Source organism: Cyprinodon tularosa, unplaced genomic scaffold, assembly GCF_016077235.1.
Source record: "Cyprinodon tularosa strain WSP-4 unplaced genomic scaffold, ASM1607723v1 ctg106, whole genome shotgun sequence".
In the NCBI taxonomy this organism is placed as follows: domain Eukaryota; kingdom Metazoa; phylum Chordata; class Actinopteri; order Cyprinodontiformes; family Cyprinodontidae; genus Cyprinodon; species Cyprinodon tularosa.
Genome location: NW_024037849.1, coordinates 1,091,676 through 1,116,196, shown reverse-complemented (window position 1 = coordinate 1,116,196; position 24,521 = coordinate 1,091,676). Strand labels below are relative to the sequence as shown.

The 24,521-nt window shown below is 38.7% G+C and overlaps 1 protein-coding gene across 2 annotated transcripts in view; it reads right to left on the bottom strand.

Annotated features, from left to right (window-relative positions):
* Nucleotides 1-3,553: 3,553 nt before the first annotated feature.
* The window catches only part of cdc14ab (cell division cycle 14Ab), a 36,557-nt gene continuing 15,589 nt past the window's right edge, over nt 3,554-24,521 (bottom strand). Inside the window, exons 6-16 of one of the 2 annotated variants that reach the window (XM_038286639.1) lie at nt 22,451-22,517; nt 18,315-18,377; nt 17,851-17,938; nt 17,120-17,350; nt 16,271-16,409; nt 13,971-14,133; nt 11,287-11,384; nt 11,073-11,120; nt 10,866-10,994; nt 9,918-10,272; nt 3,554-4,548 (exon numbers count right to left, since the gene is read on the bottom strand). In XM_038286639.1, coding sequence (XP_038142567.1) covers nt 4,519-4,548; nt 9,918-10,272; nt 10,866-10,994; nt 11,073-11,120; nt 11,287-11,384; nt 13,971-14,133; nt 16,271-16,409; nt 17,120-17,350; nt 17,851-17,938; nt 18,315-18,377; nt 22,451-22,517 — 1,411 coding nt within the window. In that variant the 3' untranslated portion in view covers nt 3,554-4,518. The remainder of the gene's footprint in view (nt 4,549-9,917; nt 10,273-10,865; nt 10,995-11,072; nt 11,121-11,286; nt 11,385-13,970; nt 14,134-16,270; nt 16,410-17,119; nt 17,351-17,850; nt 17,939-18,314; nt 18,378-22,450; nt 22,518-24,521) is intronic. The other variant, XM_038286648.1, reaches the window with a different exon arrangement.

The window sequence follows — 24,521 nt, the reverse complement described above, 5'->3', positions numbered from 1 at the left end:
GAATTAACTTTATTGGACAAGTTTGCAAAGAAGGCTTTATTGGGTCATTTTGAACTAAGAAGGTAAATAAATTTATTTCATTCATTTTTTCTTATATGTAAAATTTCTATTTCTTTGGCTTTGGGTTCTTGATCACTTGCAGGTTTTCTGGAAAATTTTTTCCAACTTGCTGGGAAAAACAAGTTTAGCATTTCAAACAGAAATGTCCAATTTGAGTTATGTATCCCTTGTAAATGAATTATATCTACATCTGTTTTGTCCTGTTAGTTTTCAGTAGATGATTTCAGCATCAAAAAAAATATTCAAGTTTTATTTATCTCACATTGGAGAAATTTACATCTGGATTTAATCCATCCCCTTGAGGAGCAGTGGGCTGCCATCATGGGGCACCCAGGGAGCAGTGTGAGGTTGTTCAGAGACCCTGGGCCTGTTTCAGAAAGGAGGTTAAGTGAAAACTCTGAGTTTGTTAACCCTGAAATGAGGGAAACTCTGGGCTTTCTGTTTCAGAAAGGGAGGTAAGTTAAACCTGAGAAAGCAGAGTAAGTCAAGCCCGTTTCTGAAAGAGAGGTAACTTATACTCAGAGTCAGTTACCATGGCAATTTACTCTGTGAACCTAACCTGGTCGGGAGCAGGTTTTCTTCAGAAAATCCAGAGTTTATTTTGGTCTCCTCCCCTTTTTTAAAGAGGAAGTGGTGTTTAAACACCTCATTGATTCTTTGGGGACATATTCATTGCACACATTTCAGTCACGTAGAGCGCATCAAAGGGAATGAAATGGCATGTCCTTTTATGGATGATCCTGTTTGTAAAGCCAGGTAGCTACTCTACTCCCATGATGTGCTCAAGGCTTACCTGCTTGAAGTATGTTTTTATATTTCATTTTCAGCTGCTGCCATGTTCTTTTGATGCCTGCAGGATTGCACCTATCCATGAAAACTAAATTAGGTTTAATAAAATACTGTTTTTCCAGTTTCACCTCTGATATTATAACAGTTGGGTAAGTTACTCTAAAATAGTTCTTAATTACTAACTACAAATTTTATCTTCAACAAGTCTAATTAGATTAATGTAATAATTACTGTCTCTAGAAAGTATTGGTCTACTTACTAATTTGTTTTACTTACTTATTAATTACTTTCTAAATCCCAAATCAACCTCAACCACTTGAACAATACGAGACAAGAAACTGCACTTCTAATGCTTTCAAATAAACAATATTCAATTGCATGAATTAATCTTAAATTGACCAAAGTGTGTAACTAGAGGGAGAAAGTTCAAATCAAAATATATCTTTTAAAATTTGATATTAAATCCACTATTGTTTTATAGTCTTTAATTTAATTACAGTATTTATATGACTTAAGTAACTTAATTCATTACACCCAACACTGTATAAAAGTAATTAAAATGTAAACTTACGCATTGACTCCAGCAGCTATTTTCACCCAAGCTAACTCTCTCTCCTTCGCCGCTGCAGCCGTGTTGCTTTTAAAAAAAATACATGTTCAAATTCTGCATATGCTTGCATAAGCACATCCAGTTCTGCTGGTGAGAAATATGCACACCTTTTTTTGTCTGACGCTGTTGCCATGGTGACTCGTAATATCTGTGCTCCATTGATAATGGCTTTTTATAGTTGTGGTGCACGTGCTTAACTCAGAGTCAGTCAATTTAGAGTTGATTGAACTAACTCATTTCAGCTGTTCTGAAACCCAAAACTCAGAGTTTCCAATCTCAGGATAAGTCAACTCAGAGTTCAAGTTTTAACTCAGAGTTGGTTGAACTTCCTTATTGAAACAGGCCCCCTGAGTGGCAGTCTGTGGGAGTGGAGCTCAGACTCAGAACCACAGGATTCCAGGCTCTATGCCCTAACCACAATCATGCAATTGAAAAAATATTTCAATTGCGTAATTTTTGCAACCTAACAAAACCAATGCTGTAGAGATTGGGGTTGTTGGGGATATCTGTAGAAATGTGTTTATAATAATGCTTACTGTGCTAAAATGCGTTTTGTGCTCCAGGTATGATATCAAGGTGTTAAAATCTCATCCAGTTGAATTAACTGGTAACAGACAGAATTACATTTTAGTTATATTATTCTATAACCTTGATATATAGGTGCTCTTATTAGGATTCCTGTATATATATATATATTTTTTATAGAAACAAAATTTCCCAGAAATCTAGGCTCATTTCTCATAGAACTGAAATGACATAGAAAGGAGCGATACAGAAATGGATGAATGGAAAGATGAACCCTATGAAGAAGTCGATGGGCAAATATATGCAAGGATGGAAACAACATAGATGGTGAATCAAGATGGATAGAATCAAATAGAAGCAGTTGACCTCTTTTTACCTTATATTAATAGAAATCTGATAGAAACTTCATTTGACTCGGATAAACAGTGACAAGATAGTCATTTTATTTCCCATTTGTAGTTATATAGAAACTCGGCTGAGAGTTAAAAGAAAAAACGACAACATATTTTTCCGACTTCCCTTTTAAGTCTCAATGTGACATAAATACAGGTTAAAAACATTCATGGATAAAACATCAACAGCTACATTTGAACATCTTCCTGTTAGAAACCAGGTTCTCCATCTTTCTAACATTACTTCAGTTTATGTTGGAAGCTCTGATCCACAGTTCTGGTTGATCACATCCAGTCAATTAGGTTCAACATAGAAATGATCCCAGCAGTGTGACAGAACCCAAACCTTCTCTGTCCTGTTAAATGAGAGACTGAGGTGGTCATAAAGGTATAGTGGAGGATGTACTTTTTCTGGGTGGATCATCCAAATAAGTGGTCCTCCTAATTGTCAATCATTCTGGTGATATGTTTTTATAAGGCCATCCTATGTGTTCATCCCGTTAGCCTTCTTTTTCTATGCATGCATACTTTCAGGAGTATATGTGTGGTGAGCTACGGTTTAAGACAGTCATTAAAGCTCATCTTTCTCGCGGTTCTTTGAAAATGGCCGAGGGTCATAAGAGAAAAGGTGTCCACGAAGTGTATGAGAAGAAAAGAAAGGCCCCTGAAGATGCAGATATATTCTTCACAGAGCTCTCTACGTAAAGCATTATGGGATTTGCTCTCACAGCGACCCACTGTGGCTACCCTACAACGGCGACTAATAAAGTTACAGACACCGCACACTAAGGGTGGAATTGCGTGACGAACAGGGAGCAAATAGTAGTGATCATTTGTCCGAATGGTAAGTTAACGGATTTAGGGGTTAGGGCGGACGTTCGGACACAGTAAGGTTGTATGAGCTCAGAGTGTGCATGAGGAGAAATGGGCTTGTGCATGCTTTCGCACGCGTTTAAAAGGCGTTCCTTCTTGGGAGCGGGTACAGGGTTGTGGATGTGCATTTCCTTTTATTAAAGTGGAGAGGTCTTTTTAAAAAATTGTTAAAATCCTCCACTATACCAATGAACAAATATTGCTTTATGTATTTTTCCTGATCAGATATACTGGAAAAAAAGGCCATTCATGTTCCGTTCTTAAACATTAACAAAAAAAACACATTTTTGTTTTGTTTTTTTAGTTTTTTTTTATGACAGCTCTTTTAGTAAACAAGATCATTAAAATATAACAGTCATGTTATAGAACATTACATGTGCTGAGTGTACTAAAGCGCCCTCTAAAGGCAGCTGCTGGTGTATCATGATAAAATATTTCAGTCTGAATGCATCAATAAAACACTTAAAAATTCTGGTCATGTCTCCAGTCTTCAAGGCAACTAAAATATATATTAAAGAGTAAATTGTGTGAAAAGTTCTACATATTTTATTGCATGTTTTAGTTTTCCAGATGTGCTGGAATATGCATAAGAAGAGAATACATTCCTTCGTACTTTTTGAGCTGGTGTCAATTTACAACCTGAGTTGTTCTGTACTCTTATCTTGCTTCATATTAAGTTCCTTACATTATAGTTGTTATATTTTACTGCTAAAAGCTGAACTTTAAAGCTTTCTTAAGGCGTCTTAACGCTCTGAATTCTCCTTCAGTCCCCTGAGTTAAGCTGTTGACAGCCTCATCTGGTCCCTTCTACTTGCATCTTCATTTTTGCTGTCAATCAGAAACCCCCCCCTTAACATTGATCAGTACCATCAGCAGGAAAATCGGCAACTGAACTGATCGGACTGGACGTAAATACTGTAACCATGGCGATGGGGTGAGTAGCCATCAGCTGACCCCCCTTCTCAATTATCAAAAAACAAACCCTCAAAAATACTTGATGTCATTAAACAAAAATATTTCCTCTTCCACAACAAAATATAAAATATAAAATTTGACTCTAGTGTAAAATACATGTTCAGCAAAACACGTGTATATTTATATACAGCTTCATTTAAATACAGTCTGAGCTGGGAAGACATTCAGTCCAGAGAGACAAACTCTCACTCGTTAATCCTGTTTCCCTTTTTAAAACCGTTGCATTCAGCAGCATTCAGATGGGAATTGTGATGATGGGGAGGTGGTTCAGATAATCAGGTCGAACTTCTCGTTTTAGTACTGGATGTATTCCGACTGAAGAGACTGAAAAAGAAAACATGGAAACAGAGTCAAATGTGTAAGTACAAGTTTTCTCACAGTGAAAATAAAAATTATGCTTGAAGAATAAAATGATGTCAGGCAAATCCTTGCTGGACCTCCCTCACATACAGAATGTGTTAAAATCTGAGCTTTCATTTTTATAAACATAAGAGCACTGGACAGGTTCCCATGTGGATTAGGGTTCATATATCCTGATATGCAAAGCTGTGGTCCAGCTAGTTAGCTCAATAGTTAGGCTACTTTAGGCTCAGGCTGCCAGAAGACTTCCTGTCAACTTTCTTTCCTATAAAAAGTCTCTGAGGAGCAGATGTCTCCATCAGTGTTTTTTTCCACAATCAACTATGAAAATTATGAAATTACTTCTTTAAATGAATCTTTTTCATGACGATAACAAGGCTCATGGATGACTAAAAAATGAAGATGTGCATGATTTTCCATTGTTTAGATGAAAATGTTCAGGAGTTAATGACATCTCTGCCTACTATCCATGTGACCTGTCAGTTAAAAACTGAAAGGACAATAATGCTAAGCCTCATCTTATGCTTATTGGACCCTGTCCACTATCACCTGAGAGCGGTCAATGCCTGCTGAAGACTAGCTTGATGGTCACACACAAAGGAAGGACCTATAGATATAATTCCAATATGATGTATGGTAGAGACAGAGTGGTTAATGCAGATATAAGGGAAATACCACAGCAGCACCTTAAAGCTCTTTGCAAATTAAGGTGCTGTAAACTTCCGGTTCAGATTTGGTTGGTTGCTCCATCAGTAGTTCATTAGTTTTGTATTACTATATAATACACAGTAATTTATGGGCGGACAGGAAGTGTGATTTTCCGCAAAGTTGTTCACGTTCTGTTAGCATGTTATGATAAATATGATCTATGAACATCAATCGTGAGATCGATTTTATGATGGCTGGGGTAGTATGCTGCACAACAGTAGTAATTGTTAGGTAACAGCACACGAGAGAGATGCGTGGCGTCTGCTCAGAGAAAAACTCAACACAATGGCCGGCGCTTTAAATTGGTGGTCTTCATAATGACCAGTTGGTCACCAAGTGAAACTCGTCCGATTTCAGAGCACTACAGATTAACAAGTGCAAGTCTAGAGGACATTGTTGTTGAAAACAACTCATAACAGCAGACTGGAATTTGCCGAACTACATGTTGGCAAGGCATAAAGCATCCGGGATAATGTCCCATGAACCGATGAGACAAAATGAAGAGTTCCATGAAGGCAAATCAGCTCCATGTTCAATGACAGAAAAATGAAGCAAATCAAGAAAAGAACACTGTCTCTACTTTTATGTTCTGGGGCTGTTTCCTTCATTACAATCATTACAAGGGTACAAGAGCATCAAGGGATTTTAGAGAGAAATGTGCTCCCCAGTGTCAGAAAGCTTGGTCTTATTCATGGGTCTTCAAAAGATAATGACCCAAACCACACAACTGGAAACACCAAGAATGGCGAAGAGGAAAATCATTGAACTATTTTAATGTGGTTTCTATAAGCCCTGATCTACTTCCTGATGAACAACACCTTTGGAAGGAGCTAAAACAGGCTGCCTGGAAAAGGTCACCATCAAACCTAAGACAACCGGGGAAGTTTGCTCATGAGGAGAGGGGCCAAAATACCTACTGAGAGGAGCAGAAGTCTCTTTGACAGTTACATTTGGTTACAGTGATTGCTTTAATTTAACAGAACCATAATTTTTGTATTTGATCTTTTTTTTTAATCACTCCATTTAAGCATGCTTGAAAAGCAATTTTGACTTTCATTCGGTCAATTTCACTGAATTTTATTTTTCATTACGTCTGTCAGATTCAGATTTGTGTTTTCTCTTTTATTTAGTAAGGATACCAACAATTTCAAACTTGTAATTAAAGGCAAAAAACTGTGATGCTGTGAGAGGTTTTAGTTTCGCCTTCTGTGTTGTTCAATCCCCTGGTAGAGTCCAGCCCACTATCTAAAAGATAACCCCTACCCTTTAAATTTGCATAGGTCCACATTCTGGTGGCAAAGGACAAATTGTTCTCAGGGTGAAAAATGTCCCTCTCCTGTGAAGGCTGTCCTATTCTCCCCATGTGTGGACCATGGTTCTAATTGTGGTTCTCTGGAGTTACAAGCCTCAGCAGTATCTCTGTAAGCATCTCCAACTTGTCACATATCTAAGGGCTGGTTTTGACTACCTCCACCAAGGAAGTCATGTTTTTAGAAGAGTTTGTGTTTGCCAGTGTGTGTACAGAATAAATTGAAAAGTTATGGACGGATATTATTTACATTTTTATCCCTCATACGAAGGAACAATCCATTACATTTTAGTGATGATCCAGATCATAATCTGGATAGAGGAACTTTTAAAAAGATTCTCTAATATCATGAGAAGGGGATATTTATCCACTAAACCAGAGGGTGGAAGCAGTTACTATTGACATTCTCGGCATTCCGGAGATATTTTACTGAAGACAAAAACACAAGAAAAGGAAATGTTGTTGGTTTAAAGTTAGCAGGATTAATTGAAAACTTATGAATTGATTTCTTTTTATTTTTAAACCAGAGGTGTGCCTTATGCCAATAATGCCAATTCATGTAAACTTGGAAATGAAGCAGATCATGTAAGTTGCAATTCGGGGAAAATGTTGCTGCTTGGCGGGAGGTCTGCACTCTCCAAGTGCTTTTCTAGTTTATTCTTGATTTCATTTATATCCAAACATAATGCTTTTCTTTTTAAAATATTTCATTTTCATCTCACACACTTCAGATAATAAATCAAATTTGTTACTGAGAGATTTTTTTTATTTAAAAAGGCTACCGTTGGGTCTAATATTTGAAGTAGTTTAATAATCAAAAGCATTTAAATGACAAAAATGTCAAACCGGATATTAATCAAGAAGAATATCCAGGACTATAAATGAAATAAGTAGAGGACTCTACAATCAAAAACAATCTAAGAAATAATTAAACCAAGTTTTGATCTACTCTAAACAAATATTTCTTATTTCTCTTGAAGCTCTGTTAAGTATCACAGATTAAATTAAACCATCACATATTTGACAGATTATAATTTAGTTGGATTGCAACAGTTTTGGACTTCAGGAGCTTGGTACATGTGGTTTGAGACTAACCTGACATTACAAAAAGAAGCAGCTTCAGGCTAACCATATGAAGCTCTGTGATCAGAAACCAGAGCATCGACTCCCTTCTTATTGCATTTATGTCTCAGTCATCTGTCTGCATGATTTCAGTGAATTGGCCTGATGCCAACTGAAACTGATCTTGTGGGTACCATATTGTGTCAAGATCAGGGATCTTGTGGTTTGAAAAAACAACGTTGAGTTTGAAATAAATAGGTCCGGGACCTATAAAGTCAACAGGGTTGACAGAAGTTGGTAAAGACGTCATTGTTGGAGTCTGCATTTTTTAATTTATTTTTTTCTTATTTTTTTTCCTACTTGCTTTGATTCTGTTTTATTTTCCTATATTTTAATCATTTAAAGCACTTTGCATTGTCTTTGCACTGAATTGTGCCATACAAATTAATTTGCCTTGCCTTGAAAGATCACCATAAGCAAATTGAGATGGCTGATTGGTGAGCTGCTGACGAGACTTCAGGGTTGACTGACAGATGATGTCAAGTCAACTTTCTCATAAAGCGCCTCAAGATGACGTGTAGTGAAAATATAAATGGCCTTTTATTGAAGCAAATTGTTTCACACAAATTTGTTGCAGCATTTCCTCATCTCAGCAGCAGCTTAGTGTGAAGTTAAAACACCGATGGAGAGAAATACCTCAGCTCCCTCTGATCAACACATTAGAAAGAAATGGAAGGAATCTACAGATTTATAGAGACAAACCATCACAGGAGACATAACAGACTTCATACAATGGTTAAAAAAAACCCAAACATTTAAAGGAATAGTACACCCAAAACATGATTAGCCTTCATTTTCTACTCACCCCCATGCTGAACAACACCCTGGAGTACTTTTTTGATATCTCAAATGCATCTGGAGATCTGGGAGGCTTCTTGCTGTCTGCTGACATTCAAATAATGGAGGTGCCCAGCGCCCGAGGCAGAAAGGTCCATAAAAGTCCACAAAAAACGTTTCAATAATCCTCCATACTGCTCGTCCAATGTATTCCAAGTGTCCTGAGTGGGTAGCATCCAGAATTTACTCGAAACGAAGTCATTTAGAATTTTTTTAGAGCATAAACAGTAGTGTATAGGATTTCCTGAAAGCGCGCACATGCGCGATCACGACACTACGGAAGCCGGCACACCAAACCAGATGAAAGTGCGCATTCAGCATCTGCTCTGCCAATAATGCAAGCGTAGAAGAAGAAATGTGCTGTTTACCAGTGCAAAGAAAGAAACAACGAAAGATAAATGTCTGAGGACTTCAGTGTTGAGGAAGAGCATGAGTTCTTTGCCGAGCTGAATGCGCACTTTCATCTGGTTTGGTCTGCCGGCTTCCGTAGCGTCGTGATCGCGCAGGTGCGCGCTTTCAGGAAATCCTATACACTACTGTTTATGCTCCAAAAACATTCTAAATGACTTCGTTTCGAGTAAATTCTGGATGCTACCCACTCAGGACACTTGGAATACATTGGACGAGCAGTATGGAGGAATATTGACACGTTTTTTGTGGACTTTTATGGACCTTTCTGTCTCGGGCACCATAGACCTCCATTATTTGAATGTCAGCAGACAGCAAGAAGCCTCCCAGATCTCCAGATGCATTTGAGATATCAAAAAAGTACTCCAGAGTGTTGTTCAGCATGGGGGTGAGTAGAAAATGAAGGCTAATCATGTTTTGGGTGTACTATTCCTTTAAAACACTTGTAAAGAGCCATAATGATGAGGCGCTCATTTTATATGTGGCTCTCAGTAGGATTAGAGATGCACCGGTAAGGTTCTTTCAGGCCAATACTGTTCTCTGGTTTTCTTTAGGACCTAAGCAGCGAATTCTGAGACTTTTGATTCTAAGGAGCAAAAAAGGAGAAACAAACATGCTGCAGGTTCTTTGATAGAGGCAGAAGGGATGGGCGATATAGAAATAAAACATTATTTTTGGGGTATTTAAATACAAAGATGACAGTTTATCACAGATCTAAGAGGAATAAAATTGGTTCTGGTTGACTGATCGGTGCATCTTTAATAAGTGAGTTTTACAGTAAGGAAACACCTTATCACACATAACAAACAGAAGAGTTCAGAAACACATGGAAAACAGAACTGAAGCATTCTTTAACGCTGTTCTCCATGTGCAACTGAAGCCAGAAAAAAAAAAGAAACAATCAGATCAAAGGGGAGGGGGAAAGCTGCTGCTGCGTCAGAGGACTTACAGGTATGGAGCGGCTCAGGTAACGTCCTGAGGGGCCCTTCATGGCGCTGTAGGGCCCGTGGCCCCTGTAGCCACCGGCATCCTGATGCGGTGGTCTCATATAACCCTTGCCGGCAGGGGGCGCCACAGAACCGCTGTACAAGGTACTGTTGTTGTTGACCTCGTGTTGCATGCTGCGCGGCCCACTACCATAGTTTGACAGAGAGGGTGGGGCCAGAAGAGAGGGGGAGGAGCTTACAGAAACGGAGGGGGAAGAGGAAGGCGGAAGAGAGGAGAATGGAGTCTTCTCATCCTCCTCGATGTCGGCGCCATAAAGATCTCCGAGAGAGTTGGCCAACCGCGAGCCAAAAGCTGAGCTGAGGTCAGCAGATGTGGGAGGAGCAAATACAACATACATGAATATCATGAGAGCTGAAGCTATTGTCATTTGACATGTCAGAAACATTATGTAGTATCACTTTCCTCTGCTCTCAGTTTGTAACGGGAGAGACAAACTACAAGTTATTTACTAAATCCTTAAACTACAGAGGGTAAATATGTGACGAAAGAAGTAGTTAGTGGTGGTTGAATAATTAAATTCAGTCAGGAATGAAAAGACTGCATTAAGACATGAAAGAGTAAACATCAGGTTGCATGTTCTTTTAAATAAATGAAATGAAACCAAATCAATTACTCATTTGGGTAAATATAAAAGAGCAACCAGATATTCATTCCCGTCTTTTATGATGAATTAGCAGGCTTCTTTTTAACAGCTCGGACCAGCTCATGATTTATTAGAATAATCAGTTAGTAGAGAGCAGCAGGACAAGAGGAAGAGGCCGGCCTGATGAATACAATCAGGATGTAATCAAAACAGAACGAAGTGATAGAATTAAGGATACTGATGAAAAGGACAAGGGGAGAACTGCAGGAGTAAAGTATGAGATGATGATGAAGAGCAGGCCCTGACCTTCGAATATTTGTCATCGGCGATAACGAGTTCCTCCCAATCCTCTTGGCAGCAGCAGAAGTAGAGGATGCAGCAAACTTGGAGGGCTTTAGAATTGAGGCGGGACTCTGGCTGCTCCCAATAGATGCCCTAAAAGCACATCAATTGTGATCAGTACTAGTTTTCTCACTGGTTAGACCGTCCAATGCCATTAAATGAAGACCGTACCTCAGGGGCTGTGAACTTGAGTGGCTTTGAATATTTGTCTCCTCAAATCTGAAACAAAACGAAATGCATCAGCCTCCATAACTACCCCCACCTTCCTGAACAAACACCTACTGTTCCTCGTCACATAAACCTGGTTGAAAATCTTAAAGCCTTTTTTTAATCCAAACAGATCCCCCTGGTTTCCCTCCTTCTGGTTTAAAGTGAAGTCCTGTACCTCACGGGTCCGGTCATAGCTGAACGAGGATGCCGTCGGCTCTTCAGGGCTCGAAGTTTGTCCCCCTGCGTCAGACCTGAACTGTCCGTCAGTTCACCCTGGAGGATAAAACAAGTGCTCCATAAGTTGACAAATGAAAACAAGAGACAAGATAGACGAAAATTTTTTTTTTTTTTACATTTTCCATTGATTAATAAATGTTTATTTTTGTTTAAATTGAGACTTGTTTAATATTTGTTACCATATTGTCATTTTTAATCACCCTGAAGATGAAAAGGAAACCGGTATTGATTCCAACAGAATAAAAACATCTGTTTTCAGATTTTTGGCAAACGTTTTGTAAATGAAAATATCTTATGACGCATCTAAAGACCCAGAAAAAGACAGTACAGTACATCATCATAAATGTATATTAGTGCTGTCAAAATTATCGCGTTATTATCGCGTTAACGCGAGGCCATTTTAATGGCGAAAATTTTTTTTAACGTGAGATTAACGCTATGTGGTTTTATGGTACAATTTTCCCTCAGTCTATGCATTTTCCATAGGCTTCGAGAGCGGAGCTCCTCGAGGGAAAAAGACGCCCATACACCGGGTGGCGCTAGTGCCTTTTCTTTAAGCCCCACCACCAACAAACAAGTTGAGTGTCTGGTGCCTAGTAGCAACCTGAAATACGCTGAGAAAACAGATTACTGACGTGAAATGGAATCTGCTACAGCACTCTTGAATGGTAAATTTAATTTAATTTGTAACACTTACAAGTTACATAGCAAAACATAGGCTGTGTGTGTCTGTCTGTCTGTGTACGCCACAGGTCAGTATCGTGTGTGTGTGTGTGTTCTCATTTTTGTTAAGAGGCTGAAAAGTAACTTTCTAGAGCATAGACTACCTCCATCTAGTGATGTCGGTCTATTGATTTTGATGTATTGATTGAAAATTGTTCATTATTATCTTGGTTAATTAACATCTAATATTAACTCTACTACATTTTATAGCAGTAGGGTAAAATGCTTGTCTCTGTTCAAAAGACAGTATTGACTGTAAAGACTGTCTTTTACATCAGCCTGTTTTCAGGGCCTTTTTTTGCCTACATATTTGTTATTTTTTGCTACATGCCTCCCCATCTTCTTGCCATATGTTTCTATGGCATAAATCAGTATCTGTGACCTGTTTTCATTAAAAAAAAAGAACATTGGCACAAACCTAGCCTGTATGTATTTTTTGTATGTCATCGAGAGTATTTAAATGATTTTCAATCAGAAAAAAAATGTGTGATTAAAATGCGATTAATCGCGAGTTAACTTAGGCATTGATGCGATTAAAAAAATTTAATCGATTGACAGCACTAATGTATATCCATAGTTTTTGAATATTTCTGACAAAATGGCATTTAGCCATTTATTTAAATCCTGATTCAGATGAAACCAAAAATATTACCACTTCACTGCCTGATCCTTTAAGCTGTTCTATGACTTTATTTTTTTCAGATAAACATACAATTCTTCCTCCTCTACTCCATATTTTCTGATGTCATTTAATTAATGTCAGTCAAATATTGACCAGTGTCCCAAGGCAATAGGTGTCTTCATGCAAAGAAAAGCAGGACAATTGTAGTGGATCACAAAGAATCATCCAGATGTGGGGATATAAACCCCCCAAAACAGAATAGGTTCTGAAAAAATCACCTATTCTAATAATAGATTTACAAAGACCGCAGAGTGTTTATTAAGTAATGGAATCAATATCACTAACATAAAGTACATATCGGTAAGGATATGTGGTCTAAGATTTAATGTAGCGGCTCATTTGAAATCACTGAGTCCAAAAAAAGAACGTTAAGTTATCCAGTTTATAACAGTTAACAATTGGTTCCTGAAGTTTGCCATCAGTGCGATTTTAGAGCAAAACCAAGGATAACTGAAAGGTAGAACCAACTGGGAACTGACTAGATAAGACTCTTTTCTTCACTGGTTCTAGTTTAGCACAGCAAAAAAACAAACTGGTTTATCTAGGACACATCCAGCTTAGAGTCTTTGCCTTTCCTTAATTGAAAACCATTCAGGTCACTTTATTTATATAGCACCAATTCACAACAAATGTAATTTCAAGGTGCTTTACAATTTAACCAGATCAAAGTCAGATTGGTTCAAAGTTTTCGATCCAAGGAAAACCAGCTGATTGCCTCGACAGCAATCCCTGACATCAAGCATGCATGAAAACCATCTTCACCAGTTAAAAATGTCATCCTCCCTCTGTTGTATTTTTCTTAGTTTCTGCAGAGGAAACCAAGCAAATACAAACAGCTGGCTGTCTTCTTAAATAGTCACAAGCCGTGCTCACAGCACAGGGTTTATGTGTCTGGAGTTAATCTGATTGTTCACTTTGTATTGTCAAATATAAGCTCTGAGATCTATCAGATCAAAATGATTTTTAGAAATTAGGCAAAAGTAAACATGGTGCTCAGAATATTTCAATTGGCCGTTGGTCTTCATAAGACAGCTTAGGTTAAAAAAAAAAAGCTTTCAAGACTAAGAACAAAAGGACCGGATTATTAGCAGGCACTAGAACCATGTTAGCACTGAAACAATTAGGCAAGTCAGTAACACTGCATCTATAACAAGCCAACTGGTTTATGAAGTGTTATTCATGAAGTAAGGATAAAGATGCCCAGCTGTGGTTCTGACCTCTTGAAGATGGTCAGAGCTCAGCGAGCGGGGCACATTGCTGTTGCGGGTGGAGTTTAATGAGAGTTCGTCCATGCCGCTGATAAGACGCGTTGTCTTGTCCTCCATTTTCCCCTTCTGAGGGAGCTGGCTGTCACTTTGCAACCAGAGAGCCGCCTGCTTTCTGTTAACACACACAAAAACATCATCACAACCTTAAATCTTTACTCATTAACAGGACAAGTTTTTGATGCTTTATCAGCCTTTTTAAAAGAAAAGAAAACTGAAATGCTAACAGACATTCAAGGGACAGACTGAAGTTTAAGGCAACCATGATCTAGAAGTCAACCATTCACTCGACTTAAAACCCTACTTTAACTGTCAAACAGAGTCAAATGCTGTATTTCATGGAGCCTGGTAAAGAATGCAAACAAAAGATCACTGCTGGTAAATGGTAAAAGGATCCTAATTAAAACTGGTTGCTTACCAGGTTGTCTGATAAGTTTCCCTCAGCCTTCAATACCCACTGAAGCCAAAATGACATCTTAATTGGAGTTACAGTAAATGGCCAAGAGGGATTTCCCAATTAAAAAAAAAAAAAAAAACTACTGCTGAGGCGGACTTAAAGAGTACAGGGGGGAAATTACATGACAGAAAGTGCAAAAATCTTCATGTAAGGAATGATTCCCTTTCTCCTGAAGTCAAATAATCTGTGATTTATTCATTTAGTTTTTTCCTTGGTAATTCATTTTCCTTAAACATCCTATAATAAAAGAAACATTGTTATTTGCCTTGATTCAATTTAAGCCCCTCCATGAGCAATAAAAGAATATTATTTTAGCCAATATTATACTATACGACTATAATAGTCATATTCAGTAACCTAAAAGATTAAATACAATGAGGAACATTTGCCTGGTTAAAATTTTTTAAGTAACCCTCCTTAAGCAGGTATTAAACATCTATTAAGTCCACATTTCTTAATTACCTCAACTGGATTTATACATTTCAATTTAAAATGTTTGTTTTTTCTAATCACTGTAAACTGACAATCACTATAATCAACAAAAAAAAAGATTGAAAACATCAAGTGAATCTATGTTATGGTTTTCACTCATTGAATTACTGAAATTAACTTTGTAACATTCCAAGTTCTGCATTCCTGCTCCATTACAGCCTCTACAGAGCTGAAACAGGTCTGTCTCAAACTATGGTTCAGGACCATGGTCCTCTGGGACTCCCTTATCTGCATGTTTGAGTAATCTCCTTCTGCCATGCAGTTTACTTTAACAATCAGCCTGCAGGTCAGCTCACAAATGCATCTGAATAAGGCATAGGCTGTTTAAATGTTTATCAGTATGTTTATAACACCAAGTTCTTCCTTTGTTATTGCTGGACAGTTAGATATTCAAGAGGAAATGCTCGCACTAACAGAGTCAATATGAGGTGTAAGATGAAGTTTCCAGTAATAATCTGATGCTAATGTCATGAGAGGCTGGAATCAGGAAATGAAATTGGGACTCCATGGAAACTGAGATAAGTGTCCGTCTCATGCTGTGTTGGAATGAAAAATCACTCCTTTTTTCCCCCCCAATTCTAATACCATCAAGTGAAATGTTTCCTATCGGCTCATGATGATGGATGTTAGTATTGCTGTTAAAGTACTTTAAGGAGGACGAGGCAGTCTTTCATAATCAATTTTTGCTTAAGTTGTTAACAGGCAGAATAGAAGGTCAATCCAGTACCAGTTAAAGCATTACGTTTGAGGAATTAGACAGCAGAATCAGGGGTTTTTCAAAAATCTGTAATGTTGTGTAATTTGGTCTTTTGATTCATTTTCCAGCAGCCCAACTGTCAGCAAACTCTTGATAATGATGTTCACAGTGAAACAGCTTCCCCTCAGACTAACAGCCACACATAGGGCAGCTCTTTCTGTGAGATTTCTCGATTAAATTTACTGGAATAAAAGAGTAAAAATGTTTGGATACCCAGCAAAACAGAAGGAAACAGCTCAGGTAAGCCTAGCATCTAAGAAAGATTGCTTAGATTGTGTTTCTCAGCAGAGAAACATAATGTTGGAGAAAGTTTTTCCAGCAAAATGTGTGGTCTCAGGCATCAGGCAAATAATCTGTTCCTTAAAATGTCAGAACATCTGCAGCCTAGCCTTAATTCTCTGCTATAGTTTAAAAGGACAAAAACTTTACTTTCAAAAGAGGAGGTCTGAACAAAAATAATTAGTACAATAATTTTTAATGCAGACATTACTGGGCTCAAAACTATCACAAATCATAGGAAACACCCCAGTAAGCAAAGAAACTCACTCTTCAAGGAAATTCTGCTGCGGGCCGATTACAGAACCCGGCCTGCAGATCCTGATCCAGGCGATGGCCTCGGCGGCAGTGAAGCGGTAATGTTTCATCAGGTAACAGCCAATCAGAGTGCCCGTTCTGCCCAGACCAGCTGATGGAGAGAGACAAAAATGAATCAGCAAGTGACATGATTCAAAAAAGCTGTTTGAATCTGAACCACTGATCTAAGATGTAGACTATCACTTGGAACAACAAACACAACTTCATTGGTGCCGAGTTGCAGATTTACAGAGTCTGTGCCACTGCTGCCTGTGAGATAAGACCCAAATTGAAATGATGCCAGAATAAACAGAGGATCATCATCCAGGTCGGATCAGGGAAGTCCTTTCCCAGCCCTGCAGTGCAGTCACATGTAGTGCTGTGAAAAAGGACTCATATAGGAGGTCACAGCAGAACCCAGAACATCTAAAGCACTGCAGGTCTCACCCCCTTTTAAGGTCAAAGTTTCACTCAATAAAACTGATTTTATTCAACCAGTCTGAACAGTCTGTTGTGTCGTTGGCTAGAAGAGCAACCTGCATAGACTAGTAATTATACCAAAATTGGGAAAATAATATAAAGACATTTTGCATTTAAGATGGAAAACCTTTTTTTCTCCTTCAGTATGCTATATCCAGAACTCATCAAGTGGCTGGGTTTACCCCTTACATGGTTTAAATTCTGTATAAAATCTGCTTTGATAAACATTTTGCTAGCTGCTTTTAAACTCAAGTGTAAAATTGTCAGCGTTTCTGTCTGTCCTCATCCGACTAAACATTAAATAGGAGAACATCGCCCTCTGGAGACAGAGAGAGCACTCACCCTTGCAGTGGACAGCCACAGCTCCTTGTGCATTCTCACAGATGTGCAAGAATCTGCGAATGATGATGTCATTTGGCGTGCTGCCATCTATGAAGAAAAGGTCGTAGTGGTCGAAGCCAGCGTTGGTGAATCGCCTGCCATCATAGATCTTTTTGTTCAGGCGGATGATGGTGGTCACATTGTGCTTCCTGAAGTATGTGAAGTAAGCCTCAGGAGCGTGCAATGGGTAGCCTATGGGGGATAGGGATATCAGAGGGGTGAAACTCTTCTCTGGACCTACCAGTGTGTATATATCATTCAGACTTTCAAAAACAATTTGAAAAATTTCTGACTAGTAAATAATGTGTGGAAAATTGATTTTCTTAGTTGTCTGGCATCTCTGGAAGCTTTGGGATCTGACCTACAACTGCTGTTTACTTTTCCAAAATCAGGGCAGAGGTGTGTGTGCGTCCTATTGTGCAACACAAGAATGAGTTTAACCTAACAAGCTGACGGATGGAAATATAGAAAATGCCATGCAGCTTGTTAAAATTGGTGTTGTTAGAACTCGTTAGGGGAGGTCCTCCAGAAAGCAAAACAACTAATGCAGGATGGAGTAAAAATACTCAATGGATTCCTGTTACCCTAGACTTTTACAGGATTATTAAAAGAAAACCTGCATGACAAGTCCTATAATGGTTTAAATAAAGTGACAATAATATGAAAGAAATTCTTTAAAATTGTTTACTCACCATTTTCTACCTTAGATTTCGGATGAGGTCCACTGAAGGCCAGAAACTTTCCTGGGACGATCCAGTTCAGGTCTCCATTTTCCACACGCTGCGGATAGAAAAACAAAGCAGCTATAAACGATCAAGGCAGGGGTGTAGAACAGCAACAGGCAGTGAATTTTTTTAAAGATTTTAATTCTGATAACTTTTTTAACTGAGTTTCCTTGAATTAAAACCTGAACAGTGATAGTACTCTGGGCATCCTGAAGAGGGCACTACAGTCTAATTTACCAACCACTGTTTCACACCTTCAGACTTTATGCTGCAGAATGGAAACAGTGAAAATGTTGCTTTAACCAGTTTTGGACCAGTTTTGGACCGACCCACTAAAAAACACAGTCTGTCTTTCATGATGAATCACTAAACGCCCTGAAGTTGTGACCGGTTGGTACTGTTGTCTATAACCCTGCTGGTACCACTTTTACCTCGTAGTGTTCATATTCTTCCACGTCGAATGTTTCAAAGTCAAAGAAGCAATGCTGCAAAGCCTGAAAGACACAATGAAACAGATTTCTTTTTAAGGTTTCAATAGAAAATAGAAAAGTTAAACAAAAAAAAATCATCATCATCAATGATGATAATCATCATCATTTTCCAGAACCTTTATTAGAAAAGCAGAAAAAAACATGACCAGAAGAAAAAAAAAAATGTAAACATGTACACTTCAAGGTCTTTATCTGATTGAACTATACCACCTAGGAACATACAGATATGCTCTGATACTAAAATAACTGTTTCTAGAGTTATTACTAATCATAATAAACTATTAGTGTAGTTGCACCACTAATGATTACTTTGTTAATCTATCGATTAATCAATTAAAATCAGCTAGCAAAATGTTTATTAAAGCAGATTTTATACAGAATTGAAACCAGGTAAGGGGGTGAACTCAGCCACTTGAGGAGTTCTGGATATAGCATACTGAGGAAGAAAAAAAGGTTTTCCATCTTGAATGCAAAATGTCTTTATATTATTGTCTCAATTTTGGCATAATTACTAGTCTAAGTAGGTTGTTCTTATAGCCAACGATACAATTTAAACTCTGTATAAATTGATATATTAATAATACATTTGCTGAATTATCGCTATTAATCCTAGTTTGCCTACAAATACTACAGCCCCGTAAACAATGGTAATTTACCATAAAGCCAAGGAAGGAGAAAAAGCAACAGGATTAGCTGTAGGAGCAGCAGCATGGAAGTTTAACTACAGCATGACTTTAAGAAGCCATGATATTGAAGAACTACATCAGTGATGTTGCAGTATTTTCAAGTGAACAAAGATGAGTGATGAAGCAGCCACTACTTGTTTAAAGGGAATCCTCTGGTTAGCTTAGCATCCAAACTGGTCTGTTAGCAGAGCTCTGCTGCCCAAAACTTCTGAAAGCACAACTCAAATCAGGCTTATTTTTAAGACTGCAAGTCATGTTCAAAGACATTAGGAGGATCTAAAAAGTAACACTTGCATTGCAACTGCACCATGTGGACCAATACTTGGCATCAGCGGGTTTAAAAAAAAAAGTAATACTTGTGCTCATATTGGGCAGGAACAGTGCATCCCTAATGACACCCATCCTCTGAGACTGCACAATATATCAAAATATACTGCCATTAAAATCAAATAGAAAAATACACTATTGTCCTTTAGAGGGAATATTTAGGTGGTGCTGGAGCAATGACAGTCTGTACAGTAAGGAACAATTCCCAAAGGAAATAGCAAAAGAAAGGAAACCTCTCTTTATAGTTCCACAGAGGGGGAATCTTTCCTCTACATTGAACCATCCCTTAGGGGGTAGTTGGTCGCTAGTAACCCTCCACATATTAAAGATTCAAGAAATGTGCAAATAAATATTCAAACAAAAAAAACAACAACATGTATATTTGTGCATTTAAAAACACAGACTATTTATGAGAAATAGAACAATTGCAAACAGCAGCAGGAATGCCATGACTCCTGGTTAAAAGGACTAACATCTAAGAGGAAGTCTGTTTAATAATAATAATTTAACTTTATTGATCTCACATTGGAGAAATTTACCTCTGCATCTAACCCATCCCCTTGGGGAGCAGTGGGCTGCCACTGTGCGGCGCCCGGGTAGCAGTGTGGGGTTAAGGGTCTTGCTCAGGACCTAGAGTGGAGACTGTGGGGATCAAACTTGCTACTTGCAACCTTCTCAGAGCATAACCGCACTGCTCTAACCACTAGTCCAACACTCCCCCATTGGGGACCAATAGCATTTTACATGCCAGTATGTCATAAAGGGACTTTATAAAGGTCAGCTCTATGAAGCACATTGAATAAATATTATTGTAGCTACCCTTTGTAATATGGTTATATTTATTGCCTAATTTCAATTTCCCCCGAGTGATAGGGAGGGGGTCCAAGAGCACAAAGGTGCTGTGAAAACAGTCCTAAAGCAAATAGATCAGTTGAAACACGATTGCATCTGTCAGTTCACCTGGATTTCTGTTTGATTTTTACATTTGATTAAAAATACCGGTAACGATATACAGTCATGCAGATGGACAGAAAGAGATAAAAAACAAACTGGTGAAACAGAACTGGTGATACTCCTTCAGAACAATACCCAGATACAGTCGTGGTACTCTCAGCTCCATGTAAACACACTCAGTGGTGGATTATTTACACTTCTGTCAGATTAGCGTCCAGACAAACACTAAGAGCTGCTGCCCTCTGATTGGCCGCGGCAGCTCTCAGATAGTTCAGCAGCTCCTTGTCCGGCTCAGCACCCTGAACCGTTATGTAACAGTAAGCTGCTGAGAGATTTCTGGTCGGCCTCCTGCTTGTTTTGGACTTGCAAACATCCAGGCCTGTTCCTGTTTCAACCTCAGAGCCAGGGGGAACTTGCTCCACATAAACTCTTCAGGGATGCATGGAATTTTGGAGCTGTTCTCGGACTATCCTTCCTATATCTCTGCAACTAAATTCTTATTAATGTTCAGCAAAAGTATCAGAACTACAATTTCCTGATATCCTAAAGCATTAACCATAAAGATAAGGTTTAAATTGAGAGCTGTCAACTGTTCATCTATTGAAGTCATGTTTAAAATGTTGAGTCATCAGAGGCAGAGGAAAAAACGCAATGCAAATGTGGAAAAATCCAGAATAAAAACCTCAGGACTGTTGTTTAGGTGTCCAGCATTAGATGAATCTACCTGAGCCTCTAAAAGTAGATATCCATGTTTATTTCTAATCCAGCCCTGAATGACCAGTTCATTTCATGACAGAAATGTAGGTTTAAAAAACGTCCATCAGGAACGCATAAAAACCGTAAACATTCCAAGTATTTGTGAGACATTTTCATGTGGTCCACTTGCAGGTGCAGCAGAATGTGGGCTTTCGCAGAAGCAGATCCACCACACTGACACCAGTGAACATCCAGGAAACGGACATTGAGATAGTGGACTCTTATAAGTACCGAGGTGTTCACCTGAATAACAAACTGGATTGGGCTCACATAAAAAAAGTCAGAGCAGACTCTTCCTGCAAAGGCCTTTTGGAGTGCAGGGGGCGCTCCTTAAGACCTTCTATGTCTCAGATGTGGCAACAGCCATCTTCTATGGAGCTGTCTGTTGGAGCCGTGGCTTATCTGTAACTGTGAGAAAGCGGTTGGATAATCTGATCTGGAAGGCCAGCTCTGATTGGATGCCCTCCGGACTCAGTGCAGGAGGTGGGAAACAAAAGGATCTTAACTAAAATTAATATCTCTGTTGGATCATGTTTCCCACCCCATGCATGAAGCTGTTGCAGAACTGGAGAGCTCCTTCAGTGAGAGACTGCTGCACCCTAAATGCACCAGGGAGCGTTATCGCAGATCCATCCTCCCAGCAGCTCTAAGACGTATAACCATCACTGTTCCCATTAACCTCAATAAGTTATTACATTCATGCTGATTTTGCACAGTTTCTATATTAGTCAGGTAAATAACATGCTGCTTTCCTTTTGCACATCTCTGATGTTTCTGCTATTTTTCAAATACCCACTACTGTAAAAATGTCCATAGCTGTATATGGTTATTTATTCTCCAGGTGCATAGTTTTATATCGTTAAAACACTTTACAGTACAGTATTTTATTGTTTATCTTATAACTCTTCACTATTATGTTATACATTTTCCCAAGGTCCACATTTGTGTGATCATTTTTCTCTATAATCTTTTTGCAGCTGTAAACACCAGAATTTCCCCATTGGGGGACAATATAGGGATTTTCTATTCTATCCTAAAAGTTTAGTTGAGAAAAGATTGTAACTAAAACATGCTTGGAGATAAAACTGTTGTTTTTTATCTGATCAAAAAAAAAAAAAGTTCCAATGCTAAATGCTTTCATTATTCATCAAACAACAGAGGATTTTGAAGCTTAGATAGGAGCTGCTTTTCTCTTTGAATGTCAAGTTCTCAGAGTTTAGAAAGAGATTCTGGTCTTTTGATAAATTTTGTTCTTATAAACTAATTTCCCATTCAGACATTGTAAAACTCGTCTTCTTCCAAACAAATCAGCAAGATTTCTACAGCAGGGTTTGAGGCAGCTGATGATCTCACCTTCCTGATTCCCTGCAGACAGTCCAGCACGGTGAGGTTGAAGGTGCAATTCCCAAAGGAAGCATCTCTGCAGAGGCAGACAGCAGAAAGCAGGTTAAGACTAACGCATAAAAATACAGATGAAGCTTTATGTGTCATTGAAACATCACCCAAATTCTTTTAAGAAAATAAAAACATGTAGGTGGATTTTCTTATCCGCTTCAACCTGTCAGTCTGGTAGAAGGAAGGAATATTTGGAGAATTTGAATAATCTGTTGAATCCTACAGTTCCTGTCCAACCTCTCAATGTTGAATTTACGAACTCAGACAGCAGCTCTGAAATCTTCCAATGTTTAGCGCAGCACTCTTACAGAGCTGTAGGAAACCACTTCATGCAAAATTATCTTATGACGCAGAAAAGGTGTAAAAACAACTCACTTGACCGTAGTGTGAATACTGATAATAGTTTCTGCAGCCCATCATGCTACACTGCTAATGAAACCGTTTTTGTCCTTTATTTTAGGAAACTTCACAGTTTTTTTTCTACCAGATCAACTTAGTTTTGTTTATTTAATCTGCTATGCTAATTTCTAGCAACATTTAAAGGATTAAATTACAGACAAGATGAGGAGAAACATGCTGAAGCTCTTCATGAGGAAAGGAAAAAATGGATGAACCAGCACTACCAGTGATGGAGCAGCAGCAGAATCTTTAGTCACTGGAAGAAATCATCTGCGACTGAACTTTACAAAATAAAATAGAACCAGGATTCATCAGGGACTAAAAGCATCAGTGTAAAACCTGATGGGACTCGGCTCATGCAACCAACAGTCAAACACTCTGGTGCACATGATGAAGCGATTGATGCTGAGGGAGACATGCCTTCTTTGTGCTTTACAAAATGCAGAAAGATGAATCAGTCTGCAGCATAAACCAACTAAAAACCCCTTTTTAGCTCTTGGTTCTAACATCTTATATTATGAAGAATACTCCCAAAATGTTGCCAACAAACTTCCACATCTGAGAATGGCTCAAAGACGAACCCTGGTTTCTTTCAATGTCGCTTTGCTTCACCCACTGTCAGAAATCAGGAGGCAGACCTCCACATTAGGAACGACTGGATCAAATCTTCAACCTCCTGGATCTCTGCCTGTCCACATCTTATTTTCAGTATCATCAGTTTCTACAGACAGAACTGGGGCCCCGCTGTGGGATCTTTAATGCTCTGCAGTGGGTGTAGCCTGTCTGCATCATGTTTTTATACATCAGCGCTCTGCAAAGAGCACAGTGCTCCTCATGAGGCCGACAGAAGAACAAAGTCCTCCTCCTTTCAGTGGCGCTCTGATGTTACATAATTGCTGCGTGTTGACGACAACAAAAAGCCCTTTATCTCTCATACACACAAACACACATCTGCGTTTTATAGACTGCGGACCATGCTTCGACTTTTATTCATTTTCTACCCTTTCTATGGCCCAACTCAACCTACGTTACATCTTGGTCCTAAACCTGACCATGAGTATCAGAAAAAACTCCTCAGTTTACATCAAAGTCCTACCCAGTAAAAATGTGTCCTCACTCAGCTACAAGTTAAAGTACAAACAACCTCCCACAACACACAAAAACACACCTCTCACACAGACTCAGCTTCTCTGTTTGGGTCAGCAGAAGCTTCAAACAAACATAACTTCTGCAGTTTTCAAAAGAACCAGATTTCTCACATTAGAATCATATTCTTAAGTAACAGAATAAAACGTCTAGCCAGAGAAAACCGGCAGCAGGAGAACAGCTTTAATTGTGGTAAATCCAAACAGGAGCAGTTGTGCATGATAAATACATGGGTAGAGTTTCCTCTGCTTATCATCATCATCATAAGTTTCCTTCCAGTGGGTTAAGTCAGACGGTTGACGTTATTTCAGTCTGTGGTTTGAGCTTAAAGGCCAAACCTCCACATTCGGACATTTCCTTCTTCATCGCTGCCAAACTCTTAATATTTGTCTCTACTGCTGCCAGCTCAGGGTTAGTCATTAAAGCTCACAGCAGCACAAGTTTAAACTGAACTCTGCGCACAGTCTAAAGCTTTCTGACTGGA